The sequence below is a fragment of the Amphiprion ocellaris genome, chromosome 18, assembly GCF_022539595.1.
Source record: "Amphiprion ocellaris isolate individual 3 ecotype Okinawa chromosome 18, ASM2253959v1, whole genome shotgun sequence".
Lineage (NCBI taxonomy): Eukaryota > Metazoa > Chordata > Actinopteri > Pomacentridae > Amphiprion > Amphiprion ocellaris.
In genome coordinates, this window is record NC_072783.1 from 14,390,251 (window position 1) to 14,403,749 (window position 13,499).

At 35.6% G+C, this 13,499-nt stretch overlaps 1 protein-coding gene across 4 annotated transcripts in view; it reads left to right on the forward strand.

Moving 5' to 3' along the window:
* Positions 1 to 13,499, forward strand: part of LOC111586083 (putative uncharacterized protein MYH16) — a 139,855-nt gene that overhangs the window by 75,489 nt on the left and 50,867 nt on the right. For all 4 annotated transcript variants that reach the window (XM_055004769.1, XM_055004770.1, XM_055004768.1 and 1 more), the window contains exon 5: positions 1,590 to 1,735. In XM_055004769.1, the coding sequence (XP_054860744.1) occupies positions 1,590 to 1,735 (146 nt within the window). The remainder of the gene's footprint in view (positions 1 to 1,589; positions 1,736 to 13,499) is intronic.

The following is a 13,499-nucleotide window of genomic DNA, read 5'->3' on the forward strand; positions in this document are numbered from 1 at the left end:
GTCAGGAACGGCACTTGCATGTGCACCAACGTTGCGGAACGGCTACGCGTGCAGTGACGTACTGACATTTTACAGTGACGCAATGACGCGGCTCCAACTGGGCTCCTTGCCAATGGAAAAGCAAACCGGTTCTGAGGAGGCACAAGATTTTAAAAAGCACCAGCACTTAACTAGAACCGAACTAGCACCTGGTTATTTTTCGTCGAAAAGAGGTATAGGAGTGTTTTGTTGTTTAGGAATACAACTTTTCATTTATATAGGTATACTGTTTCATATCTGGGCGGCATAGTGGCTTGGTGGTTACCATGCAGCTAGAAGATCCCCAGTTCACGTCCCTGCCTTCCCGGGATCGTTCTGCATGGAATTTGCATGTCCTCCCTGCATGCATGGATTTTCTCTGGGTTCCCCAGCTTCCTCCCACAGTCCAAAAACAGCTTGAGGTTAATTGATAACTCTAAATTGTCCGTAGGTGCAAATGTAAGTGTGATTGTTCATCTTTATATGTAGAAAAATTGAAAACAGCTGTCTGTCCCTGGAAACAATGGTAATGGAATCAATGAGACTGAACCAAAACAGAAAAGCTGTGGATGGTAGCACTAAAACCATCATGTGAAAGATATTAAAACGCTTAGGAAAGTTGAATAGAACTGCACAATTGAAAACAATTCTGTGACACAATTCACATACACTACCGTTCAAAACTATGGGGTCACTTAGAAATGTCCTTATTTTTGAAAGAAAAAGTAAAGAAAAAGTCTAGACATTGTTAATGTGGTAAATTACTATTCTAGCTGGAAATGGCTGATTTTTAATGGAATATCTACATAGGGGTACAGAGGAACATTTCCAGCAATTATCACTCCTGTGTTCTAATGGTACATTGTGCTAGTTAATCATGTTGAAAGGCTAATTGATAATTAGAAAACCCTTGTGGAGTTATGTTAGCACATGAATACAAGTGTGAGTTTTCATTTAAAACATGAAATTGTCTGGGTGACCCCAAACTTTTGAACGATAGTGTATATCTCGTCATTTAATCAATTTCTAATAGAAAAGTGGTCTTTGGTGATGACATAAAATTGAGTTCAAACAAACCAATAAAATGCATGTAATATAACTTATTCATACGCTGTAGCACTTTAGAAGCAGCTGATTTTCTGCCTCTACTATAAATGACTTTTGATTAGAGGTCAGTACGCTTATAATGGTCTAACATGTGCATCCAACAGAAGCACATGCTGTACACATTCCTGTAATAATATTAAGGTTACAAACCAACTATTTCACAGTAATATGAGGAGTGGAAACTTAAGGTTATTTGACTTACTTGTAACCCTGTAAGCCAGTAGAGCTTGGCAGATCAAGGGAAACACTGAATACATGTAATTTTATGCATAAAATGGTCATATCTAATAAATAGAGAATATAAAAGATATTGATTGCTGGAATTTGTTCTATTCAACTATTGGCATTATAGTCAAAAAAGAAGGTACCGCTTTTAGCCTTCAAAACCACAGTTCAGCTAAACCCTACTATGAACTATAGTTTTCACCAAATGATTGTCTTGTGCTTTCTGTGCTGATACCCAGTTGGAGTATCAGTTGGAGCAGGAGTGCCATCAGCGTGGTGAGCTAGAGAAGAACAGGAGGAGGCTGGAGGGGGACACCAGATCTACACAAGAGAGTCTGGGAGAGATGGAGAGGATGATGAGTGGTCTGGAAGAACTCATCAAAAGGTCAGTCACAGACTCAGGCACCGCTCACATGGAAACACTTTGCATAATGGTGATCAAGTCACAATGTCATTATCAGCCTGAATAACAAACTGGGGCAGCAAAAAGAAATCCAGTGGACCTACAAAGCAAAAATGCACAGCCAAGTTCAATTGTGGTGTTGGTCTAGCAGCATTGCTATGGGGATCGCAGTGTTGGGTTGCTGAGTCCAAGAGTTCAAACCCAACTGAAATATAAAGAAGACCTATATTTCTGAGTTTCATGGTCCCCAGAGTCCAGCTCACTTTGGTGACCCTTGGACTTTTCCTGTTGTGTTGCCGTGATGTTAACATTTTGAAGTTTTATTGAACTCAACAACCTTTAGATGGATTGCCATAAAATTTTGTCCAGATTTTCATGGTCCCTGGAGGATCAGTCCAACTGACATTTGTGATTTTTCTTCCAGTGCAACCATGAGACTAGCATTGTGAGGGTTTTGTAAATCGCCTTGACAATTAATGAATGGAGTGTCAGGAATCTTTGTACAGACTTCCATAATCCCCAGAGGATAAATAGTAATGACTGTGGTGATCTCCTGATTTTACTTCTAGCATTGATAGCAGGTCAACATTTTTGCTTATACATATAATTGCTGTAGCTCATTATCAAAATTATGTACTCTACCATTCAAAAGTTTGGGGTGACCCAGACAATTTCATGTTTTCCATGAAAACTCACACTTATATTCATGTGCTAACATAATTGCACAAGGATTTTCTAATCATCAATTAGCCTTTCAACACGATTAGCTCACACAATGTATCATTAGAACACAGGAGTGATGGTTGCTGGAAATGGGCCTCTGTACCCCTATGTAGATATTCCATTAAAATCAGCCATTTCAAGAAAAAATAGTAATTTACCACATTAACAATGTCTAGACTGTATTTATGATTAATTTAATGTCATCTTCATTGAAAAAAAAGCCTTTTCTTTCAACAATAAGGACATTTCTAAGTGACCCCATACCTTTGAACAATAGTATATTTGCTTAATACAACTTTGCAGCAAAGGTTGAATTGAGTGTTGGTAAAATGAGACAGTCTGGTCCATACAATACAATAACTTTATTTATCCTCGAAAGGATAAATAAAGTTTATTTAACAAGTTGTTCCCACCTTTGCATTGCCTAGCAACCACAGTGGCAAAGACACATTTGACTGCTTTGAAACACGGTGCTTACCTTTCAAAGTGTACTCCTCAGTCGTCGCTTCATTTAGGGAGTCAGCTATATTTTGGGAAAAATCTAGTTGTCATCATCTCACAGTGAATCTTGGGACAGGCTCTGCTGCTAAAGATCCCAGAGAAAGCAACATTTGTTGGCTACATTTGAAGGAGCCTTGTCAAGCCACTATGAAGTATTTGGTGGTGGTGGTGATCAAATATGATAGAAAAGAGAGAGTTATGAAAATGTTTGCATCTGAACCGTTTATAGGGTGGAAATAGTTGTTTTCTTGAGAGTTTGCATTAACAATATTCTGATGATGATGTAGCACCTGGGTTACAGGTTTATTGCAGAACAGTGTTTCTCTGATATAGTGATAACAGTTCTGCAAGTGAAGATGCACATGATGCTGCTTTTGTGCCACATCATTTAAAAGTAGAACTGGAGCATGAAAATCAAAATATGTCAATATTTGTCTAATTAGCTTTGCAAGAGTAGTTAAGACTGATTGCCGAATCTCATATATATTAACTGCCTTGACTGTTCTGCTGTAAATGCACAAATAGTGTTTCAGGCCAAATTTCCAACTTTGGACAACTTTCCTGGTGTACATTGATCCTTCAAAAGCTGGAGGAATGTCTAAATTTTCTCCAGAATAAGAACTAATTCTGCTGGAAAATTCTCACAAAAATGTTAGGGATGCCTCATCTGTCCACCTAAGAGATGTAATAAACCACCTTTCGTCAAATTTTGACAGGTCCCAATCAGAAGCTGCCACGTCACAACCGGAAGTCCTGCCTTACCACGCCCCCAACAGATGTTTGTGCTGGAAGTCCCGCCTTCCCCTACTCTAATCTGCCTGGCAACCCAAAATCTGTCTGGCAACCCCCTAAACAGACCCAACCGGAAGTCCCTCCCTCTTTAACTGACAGAAGTTTATCTAAACAGAACCAGACGTGTCCCCCTACCTCTCCCTTTCATCCTATGACAGAGCTTTTTAACAGTCTTTGAGAGAAATCCGGTAAATTTGAACTAAAAAGTTCTGTCTAGCATTATCTCCAGCTTTTCTCTAGCTTTTCTCCTCTCTCCCCTTCCTGCATCCTCTGAACCAAAATGCTACTGTCCAGTGTTTCTCCCCACACCTCTCACCGGGACCAGAGCTGTCGGGCTGTATTGATCTGAGAGTGTAGACACTAAGAAGAGCACAGGAAAGATAGTAGCTGATTAAACAAGTGCTATGTGATCATGACAAGATGCAAAGATAACTAACACTGAAAACGGCTGACCGTGACCTGCCATACTGCTGATTGTTTGTAGGAGACTCCTGCTGAGAGAGACTGCAGCAAAGGCTGACTGTTGGAACTAAACAAAACTAGTTGCTCATTCGTAAACTGAAATGTGGGGACCAGAATAAATGAGGGGTGGAGGTACAGCCTACATCCACAAAGCCATAATTGGAGCTGTGCATTCATTTAGGACATAGGCATTTAGATCACCATTAGACACTGGACCGTTTAACTGTGGCTGAAACTGTGAGGTGCTTTACAGGCCCTGAAGTAGGCCTCTTGTTTGTTTTTTTTTAGCAACTTTATAATTCCTTGAATGAGGCCCAACTTCAAGTACTCTGCTTCTCTTAAAACCAATGTGACAGAGCAGCTTCAATAACAACATTTCATTGACTACAAACTCATCTTTTATTCCCTGACATATATCTCAGTAATGGAAAGAGACAATAATGTGATGTTTGGTCTCATTTCACAATTTTCATGAGGAAGATAAGAAGTATGCAAGAATCAGCCAAAATACCCAAGAATTAACTAATGACGAATCTGAGGACAAACTCAATATAAAACAAAGCAAAAATTTAAAAAAATAAAATAAAACAAACAGCACCGGTCCTTTGCTTTAGGATAAAAACAGTGACTTGAATGCCTCTTGACTCATTATTCTCTAAAACTGGTCACAAATGATTCCATATGCAAGGCTTGAGCTAAACAACCCATTGGAGGAATGACAGAAAATACATGTAGCATCACATCATTGCTAGAAACTGCTGCAGTGGTTTTATATTAGTACATGGCACTTGGCACTGCCATGTATAGAGGGAAACAATGAAATGGGGATACTGACAGCAAACTAATTTTTTTTTTTTTACTATACACAATAAGTATTAAAAATAAATAATGCATAAAAACTTTTTGAAAAATTCTGTAATAATTAAATGAAGAAGGAAAAGAAGGTTGTTGGATAAGAGTCCCCTCTTTGATGGCATAGAATGACATGGGCTTCCTCTTAGATAGCATGGAGTGATGTTCACACTCCTGCATGTGTGCATAAGGACAGAAGAGAATATACAACTGATCAGTGATTCAACTAAAAGATGTTTCACCATCATATTAGAATAGAATAGAATATTCTTTATTGTCATTATACAATGTATAACGAGATTGCAGAGCTTCTCCTTTACAGTGCAAGGAAATCTTAAAGTAGTGCAAAAACAGTCTATTTACATATATACAGTATAAATAACGGAGATAAATAACGGAGTGAATATAAATAGCAGTGAATGAGACAGTGGTGTATATTCAATGGAATAAGCCGGGACATTTCGAGATCTTAAGAGCGTTAGTGTTTTTAACCTTTCTTTTAGTTAAAACTTTTTAATGAACTTGTAAATGCAAGTTGGCTGATTGACTTAAGTCTCAGGTGTTTTTTGAGGCAGATCAAAAATGTAAACTTCAACATAGTTTGAGATGAGATGGTATATTTGACGGGTTACTTATAGAATCAGTATCTTCAAACATAATTGGATTTCATGTTTTTGTACTAATATACTAAGGTTCAACTTCAGTGCATATTCCAACCATTTTCAAACTTTTATATCTGATTAAACGCTATTTAGGAGCAAATGGAATACATATTTTTTTAAGGAAAAATGCATTAAAAAAGAAATAAAAGCATTACATTTTGCTAATGTTTTGTATTCTACCCAACTCTGCTTATAATAGCAATAATTATGACATAACACCTGCCTAAAATCACAAATATAAAACAGTAAAAAAACAAACAAACGCACAACTACAGGATGATCAGTGAACTCAAGTCAATGCTTATTTAAAGTGAAGCTGAATCCACATACACTCCTAAACTGAAGGTTTGTCACTTGCTTTTGCTGCACTCCTGACAACAATAATGTTGGTTTTTTTCTACATAATAAACCATCAAGACAGTTCATCACATAAAAAAAACTCATAAGCTCACTAAAAGAGTTGAGAGATGTAAGCATTTTTCATAATCTGGTTTGCCAGGGATCTTCATTTCCTTGAGGAATCTCTTAAAATGCCGATCAATGATGACCCTTTCTTTCTTGGACCAGAACCTTTTGGATTTCCCTATAAATGAATGAATTAATTTTACAGAACTGAAAACACATTTTGTTGTGAGACCACAATCAGTTTTTAAAAATAAATGTCGCAATGTTCCATGTCGGTAATATTCTTGTACTGTAAATATATGTTTTGGATTGAATGGCAATTTCTTGGTGTCTTCAATTTCAACTTCAGCTCTTGAAAAAGTAGCCTTTTCTTCAGAATCCTCTGTGTCCAGGTTTCTTGAAACCACTTGTGTAGAAACAAAAAAAAAAGCACTTATTTAAAGTAACTGAATGAATGAAAGCCATACTGAATATGACAGATATTTTTTTTCTATTAAAATACTGCATGTCGTGGAAAAACTTACCATCCTCATCTATGGAGGCAGCCTGGTCTTTAGACTGAATATCTTCTGTTTCTGAGTAAGGGAAGCCTGTGGTTCTATTTCCTGAAATATAGAAAAAAGAGCAAGACAATGAGTGCTAAAAATTATCTCACAACATTTTTATTATAGTTTCTGCACATAGTTATAGTTATTATTTACTAGCCCTGGCTAAAAAAAAAAAAAAAAAAAAAAAGAATCCATAATTACCATTTCAATGACAGATATATCATCTTCAATGTGAGAAGATGGTATAGCCCAGACTCCCTGGCTGATCACTGTCAGCACTGTGTTGAATGTCAGTCTCATCTGATGTTTGAGGAGAGTAATTGGCTACATGGGTTCGGTCCTGTAAAAAAATAACAGTGCATAAATTTACGTATTAAATTTTGCTATAAACTTTATTATGATATTTATAAACTTTATTTATTTACTTTATTTCCATTGTTACTACTGTTGTTGTTTGTGGCTCCCTTGTGATCGGCTTAGTGTGTGAAACCTGTGAACGCATAACAGACATTTACCATATTCAGTCAATTGAGGATGACATTCACCCTATACATACAATCTTGCAATAGTAACTACAGTGTATACATATATTATTTTTATGATACGTTTAATGTATGAAGTGAAGAAATCAGAAGTGTCTGTCTTGGCACATACTTGTGAAGGCTTGAAGGCATTCTTCAGTGGTAAAGCATGCTTCTGTCGATTTACACAGCATTCTGCCAATGATACCTTAATGCCTTTCTAGAGCGAAGTTACCCATTCTGACATTTTGAGATTGCCCAAATAGAACCTTGCAGTAGGGTATAGTTGTTGTTGTCCATCTGTCAGTATGTAATGCACCAGACACCCTGCTACTTGCAATACAGGAGATTCATTTGAAACAGTGTCCAGTCACAGTCACCCTTCTGAACTGCATAGATTGTAATATATATATTTTTAAATATTTTTTTTAAAAATTATAATATTACAATGACTATAATAATACTTACAAAATACAGTTGAGTTCATGTAAACTGATTTGAATACTAACATGTGAGACAATTCACCATACAGCAAAACTAGTTTATGCATTTTTAGCTCCACATTTCACATATTTTAAAGAAATCTAAACTCATAGCAGTCATCATGCCCATGGAAGCGACATTTCCATCCTGAACTTATCTGGACATCTGACTCTTTCTTGTACTTGTATTGTATGCCTCCAACATCCTCATAACTTGACCAAGAAAAAGATCCAGCCATTTGAGACAGCAACGTTGGCTGTGCCAAATCCAGTTTCCTGCTTGCTCCATAATCTGCAATATACAATTTGTTGCTGGTAAAATATTGAAAATGATCCTTAGACATGTAACACTTGAAACAATATGCACAAAATAACATCATTTGTAAAGATGATGTTATTATACGTGATAGTAATATCTATCATTGTACGTAATAGTAATCACACGTATAATGAAAAATTGGATAATAAACACATACTACCAGATAGTTATGGCTATGGCTAAGCTATTTATTTATTTATTTTACCAAACAAAATGTTTTCAGGCTTCAGGTCTCTGTGCAAAATCCCGCATGAATGGAGCTTCTGTAGTCCTTGCAGTAGCTTCTGGCAGATCTCCAGTCTTTGACCATCAAGTCAGACTTTCTCTCTCAGGAAAGTTCTTGTTTTCAATTACCTCCACCAGACTGTATTCACAGAGAGGGGAGACAAAATAGGCACATTAACTATCTTCCAACACTGCAATTCATTATAAAAGATTCTCTGCTTTTAAATTTTCTGAACATAGGACATGTGCCATTTCCATCTCATTTTTAGAAATATACTTGGCAATTCATTTCACTGCAACTCTGCAGTCGCAGAAGAGTCCTGGGAAAATTTCAGCAGCATTGCATCCATTTGCAATCTTTGTTTTAGTGTTAATAACAAGGTCATCAATTTTCACCACAACAGGCTTACAAAGTTTTCTCATGAATTCTTCCAACGTGATTCCTTGAAAATACAGAAAAGCAGCCATTAGGCATTGTCATCTTTTCAAATTTTGTACAGCATGCAAAAAGAAAAAAAACCATATAGGCTTTGATTTACCGCCTTTTCCTGGAGCTCCCTGCATGAGGAAGTAATGGTTTTCTGAAACAAATTACATCATCAAGGTGATGTCAGTGATTGAAAGTATGTTTTACTATATCACTGACAATGTTTTTCCTAATTTTGAAGAACAATTTTGGTGAGGATTAGAGACATCCTTATTGCTCAATTAAATGATGGAATGGCAAAAATATAGAAATAGAAATACCTGTCTCCATGGACAGTCAGGGTCTCTGCAGTCATACACAATCTTTTTTCTGCACTGATACTTGACTTTGAAAATGCACACAGATGTGGCCTTTTCTGCTCATCCAATATCTTTGGGTCACACACACAAACAATACATTTTCTATACATCAAATAATGCTACATTCATCTGAGGTTGCACAAATGATATGAGTAATAGTATTATGAGGAAACAATTCAAAGACATACGTAATATTTTAATTTTGCTGTTTGGCTTGATGTGTTCATCATTTATGAATCTTCCAAGTCTTGCTGTATGTTTACTGCCATCAATGCTGCATGATGAAAGATTTTTTCAGTTGTAAAACATTTAACAAAATACAACAATTACCTTAAGTTAGGACATCCATTTATTTAATCTTATGAGAAAAATTGTCCCTGAAAGCAGTAGAAGTACAGAAATGCTGCATTGTCAGCTGAGTACTCTTTGAATAGTGCCTTCCATCCAGTGATGTGTCTTCCAACATACTCGAGCAGGAATTCTCCTTTCTCAATGTTTTTTAGTGACAATCACTCCATAACCTGATTAACAGATAATAAATAAGAATAAATTAATAGTATGATATAAGTTTAGTAAATGCTCATGTGTTGCTGCATACCAGGCACACCCAACAGAAAATAGCTCAGCAGTTACACTATCAACAATACTTTGAAACCTCGTCACTGTAAATATTTAGATAAAAGGTGTAACACTAATTATAAGGCAGAAGAATTACAGTATCTGCATTTTTATAATAGTGCAGCAAAACTTATCAGTTTTTTTCTTGCCGTGAGTTCTATCAGAATATCAATGCTTCCCACACATTTAGACATTAAATATTAAATCAGCACCCATTTAGCTTAACATGATAGATATTGGATTTTGTTTGTTTCTCATGTGTTTTAAGTGTAACAGATCTTCCCATTTAACTTCAAACAAGAAAGCAAATAAGTAAATTCACATTTTGCATCTGCCTCAGCTACTTTAAGGCTGCTTACATGGCAAAATGGTTCTGTACATTTTCATAATAGCACAATTAGTGCTAATACACAATTTCCTGCATGAAAATACATTAGGTGCTAAACTGAATTTTAATTATGATTTGAACAGACATACACTATTGACAACATAATCTTATGTGCAACCATACCTTTCTCCTGATTGATGATTTCTTTTTTCTGAAAAGAGCCTTTATCTTGCCCAGAAGCAATGACGTGCAAAGCTTCCTTTTCAGGACAAACTCTTCTGGGTCTCATTTTCCTGTGAAATATTTCAGAATATTTTATGTGCAATACACTGCATAGGTTGAAAAAAAGGCTCATCTAAACAAAACATATTTAAGTTTATTAATACAGCAATTTACATTAGATTAATAAATTACATGATTCCATTGGTGCTTCTATGAAAAGGTGTACAACCGAAAATTTTCTCATCATTTTACAAACTGACTGAATAGAAATCATGCCAGTGTGTACCATGCCAGCGCCACATGTTTATATATATTTATATAAAAAAATCATTATAAATCGTTAGCATTTACGTAGAGGTTTTACAAAATGAAATGAAAGTAATGCAACTTACCTTACACCTTTTTTTTCTTGCTTGAAGGAAAAAATAAACTTGAAGGATGGTAGGGTAAATGTTCTTCTTGCACAGTACCACTTCAATATACTTACCTATATAACTATTATGTCTTTACATATTGATATAAAGATTCATAAATAAAATAAATATTCAGGTAGATAAATCTCCAATGAAGGAAAAAATCGTGGAAATGCTAATCATTGCAGCCAGACCAGACGTAGACACATGAAGAGTTACACTTCAGTGGATGTGACTTGGACTAGCAATACAAGGACTTGGCTTAAGAAGAATCTACATACACACACACACATGCTCAATCCATCTACCAAATTTACAAAGACTGAAGAACATACAAACAAAGCTGTGATAGAAAGGAATCTTTTTACAGAAGTTCTTGTCCAACAAACATTTCTGCAGCAAGTAGCAATAAAACTAAAAAAAATAAAATAAACAAAAAAAACCCCACCCACACTTAATTTGTGAAGTAAAGAAAGATGGGACCATCTGAAGAGATTTTTTGTCATTGCTGTATCTTGTAAAGGGATTTACCTAAAATAGGTGAAAAGTTTAACCTGAGGCTTACAGTAAGTTATCACTCAGCAATTGACTCTGAAGTATGGGCCAACACAACTCTATCATAAATAGAGGTAAATATATTATGGCACATTATGTTTAATGGTTTTCTACATAATACATTTGCTGCTCCTTCATTTTTAGAAGGGTGAATGGAGAAAATACTCTAAGTTATAAATCCAGGGGTGATTTAAATATAAAGTTTCTAAAGCTTATGTTTTCTTCCTTTAAAAGCCTACAGAGAGCCATCAAATGCAATCGATCCAACGCAAAATCTCATTTTAGAAAATGTAACCGCAATCAGTTGTGGGCTATAGGACAAAAGAAAATAACAAGCTACTCTTTCACAAACATATGTAAAAGGGATATAAAGTAAAATTATACCTATTGTGACAATAATTGTTATTAGGCAAATTACAAAATACAATGAATTAACATTACACCGCTCCAGCTCTAACAGAGCGAATAAGTACTCCGTTTGTACGTCTGCTTTAAATACTACTACAGTCACTAAGGTGAATCTATTCCTAGTACACTCCTAACATTTCAGTGTAATTTTACCGTGCCATTCCTCTGTTCTCTGATTAGTCCCACATCTTCAGCATCATGTCAGACAGAAAAGAAGAATAAAAACAAACGAGCATGCAAGACATTTTTAACTTTGTTTCCAAAATTCAATGTAACTGTCTATACACTTTACAATAGCACACAGCCTGACACAACAAAAGATGTCTTAAACATTTTAAATATATCTTTGGCACAAATAGCAATTCTTGCAAGTAAAATGGCTTAACACTGGTTCTACCACGACTGTTGTTTTTCAGCAGAAAAAATGTCATGATTAAAATTAAATAAAGGAATTTCCCACAAAGCAAGCTGTATTTTCTACATGCTAAGTTTAACGGTTCAGTGACAAGGTGGTAAACCAAACATACAGATATTTGTAATACATTTAAAAAGTAGATATGACATGCCTTTTGAAATCAAAAATGCAAAAGATTTTCCTTTAAGGATTTTCTTTAAACATGAAGCTGCATGTATTGTACAAGATTCAGTGTACAACAAAACAGGTAATGCACATAAAGATGAGCAGGATGAAAAGTATCAAATGTCTCCCACTGATCTTTCAGAAAAAGCCATAACTGATCATTTTCACACAATCACACAGCCCAATGGAGGAGACGAGCGCACCCGAGGCTACATTGCACACTCAGGGTGCAATTTATGTACAATTTACATTCACAGTCTGGACTTGTGCACTCATGACATTATGTCCGAGTAAACACCATTGTGCCCTTTAACAATTTTACTTGAATAAAAACAAATTCTAATTTCTAAAGAGCTACTAACTTCTGGTGAGAAAAGGCAAAGAAAGAAGGGCTAGCCACCACTGAACAGAACCTGTGCTAAGTTCGCAGCAGGGATTGTTTGGGCAGAGCAGGACTCGGCAGGCAAGTTTACACATGGGGAGGGAGGACAACTCATTGGAGTCACACTACACAACACGCACCGAACTCTGACATTAAACAAAAGAAGAAAAAAAAATAGGGGAAGGTTGGGTGTCTTCATGTTTTTGTATCTACAGAGCTTTGAGGTCTGATTGTCTCTTTCCATCTAAACATTTTAAGGGTGACAGCATAGGAGATGCCGTAGGGAGGAACTTGTGAGGAGAGGAATCATAAGATAATCAGTCATAACAGAAAATGCACTTTCAAACAAGAACTGAAAAGAAAAGTTCAACAATGTATGCCAAATTGTCACAGAGATTCAAATTAACTCTCGAGGATTTGGGTACTGACCAAAAACAGGCAATAGAGTTTTTTCGCTTTACCTCCTGTGATTAGGCCTGTAAATTTGCTGACACATGTACACTTTTGCCTGCTGTGTCTCACCATCAAATAAATTAAGCTGAAACAACAGAGGAGGAAAATGTCAAGTTTGGCTTGAGAGTCCAGCCTGTTAAATTGGGCAACAACACATCCATATAGTTACCATTCTAGAAAGCAAGTACTAAAAACTATTCTGCACCATACATTTTATTTATTTACTTTTTTTAAAGTACTAAAAACATTTTATTTATTTGTTTTAAAATAAAAAATTTCTTTATTTTTAAAATTTTTTTAGAAAACAAGTACTAACAATATTTTATAAAAACTTTTCTACACAGAAACAACTTTTTTGAAAACATTTTATAAAAACTATTCTACACAAAAATATTTTATAATTTTTTAAAACAGCAAGCAGTAAAACCTAATCAAACAAAATAAAAAAAACCTTTTCTACACAAAAAATTTTTTAGAAAACATTTTGTAAAAAAAAACAAAAACAACAT